Source organism: Gekko japonicus, unplaced genomic scaffold (assembly GCF_001447785.1).
Source record: "Gekko japonicus isolate JY-2015 unplaced genomic scaffold, Gekko_japonicus_V1.1 scaffold300, whole genome shotgun sequence".
Lineage (NCBI taxonomy): Eukaryota > Metazoa > Chordata > Lepidosauria > Squamata > Gekkonidae > Gekko > Gekko japonicus.
In genome coordinates this window covers 748,459-749,651 of record NW_015169179.1, presented here as the reverse complement: position 1 = coordinate 749,651, position 1,193 = coordinate 748,459, and the positions used below count along the sequence as shown (strand labels likewise).

At 43.6% G+C, this 1,193-nt stretch overlaps 1 protein-coding gene across 1 annotated transcript in view; it reads right to left on the bottom strand.

The window, feature by feature from the left end:
• The window catches only part of PASK (PAS domain containing serine/threonine kinase), a 33,344-nt gene that overhangs the window by 8,020 nt on the left and 24,131 nt on the right, over window positions 1-1,193 (bottom strand). The window contains exons 16-17 of the mRNA XM_015416055.1: window positions 1,070-1,187; window positions 264-397 (exon numbers count right to left, since the gene is read on the bottom strand). Coding sequence (XP_015271541.1) covers window positions 264-397; window positions 1,070-1,187 — 252 coding nt within the window. The remainder of the gene's footprint in view (window positions 1-263; window positions 398-1,069; window positions 1,188-1,193) is intronic.

Sequence of the window (1,193 nt, the reverse complement as noted above, 5' to 3'; positions counted from 1 at the left end):
TTCCACTTCTAGATGCTCAACAGGAGCTCATGTCAGCATTTAATGGCAGTCATGGCACCACAGATCCTTCACCACCAAGTGGCACCAGGCCACTCGAGATACAACAGGAAAAACTGGACGTATGTTTATTTAGACACTCCAGATGGGGTGCATGATCCCTAATGGGCTCGCCTTATAAGGTGCTCAGAATACCCCACTTGCAGGCCAATTTCTTCCCTCTTGCTTTCTGATTCCTTGAATACATTAGTGAGTGAAATGCCTACCTGCCGACACACTGAAGGGAGGTTTTAAAATGGCCTCCATGGTTTCTTCCAGCTCACAAAAAGGATTTTCTCCAAAGACTAACGTATAAAGGGTGATTCCAAGAGACCACATCTCCAGTTCTGGTCCTAGATACCTATAATGATATATGTAGTTCAAGAAGCAAGACTATAATTATATTTGCAAGAAAGTCAAGCAAAACAGGAACACAGAACAAAAAGTCACGTATAAAAAAACACACCCCCCAAATTAGGATTTGTGCTAAATAAGAAATTCCTCCTTCTCATGACCCAACACATAATTCCCCCCCCCCCCCCCGTCTGAAGCTTAAGAGGATGTAGTAGTGTTTGAAGTTGACTAGGATCTGGGAGACCCAGGTTCAAATCCCCACTATACCATGGAAGCCTGCTGGGTGAACTTGGGCCAGTCACATACTCTCAGCCTAACCTACCTCACAGGGTTGTTGTGAAGATAAAAATGTAGAACGATGTAAGCCGCTTTGGGTCCCCACTGGGGAGAAAGGTGAGGTATAAATGAAGTTAATAAATAAATAAATAACTGAAAAGCAGTGTAATAAATAAATAACTGAAAAGCAGTGTTGAAGGAGTGATGTGCACCTGCATGTCTGTCAGCAGTCAGAGAGAACTCTGGAATAACCTCAAAAAATGTAATAAGGAAGGTGAAGCCCCTCTGAAGGAGACACTGTCTTTGCTCCATTTCATTCTTGGAGACCCTACAGGCCCTGCCCCCAGCCAAATCAAAGACTGCTGGTGAGGTATAAAAGTTTAACGTTAAAAATAATACATACGGATTGCCTGACAGCACTTCTGGAGAGCAGTACTCAATAGTTCCACAAAACGTGTAGAACAGCTTGTCCGGTTCTAGGTAGGCAGCCGAGCCAAAGTCTACCAGCTTAATAGTGAAATCTTCAG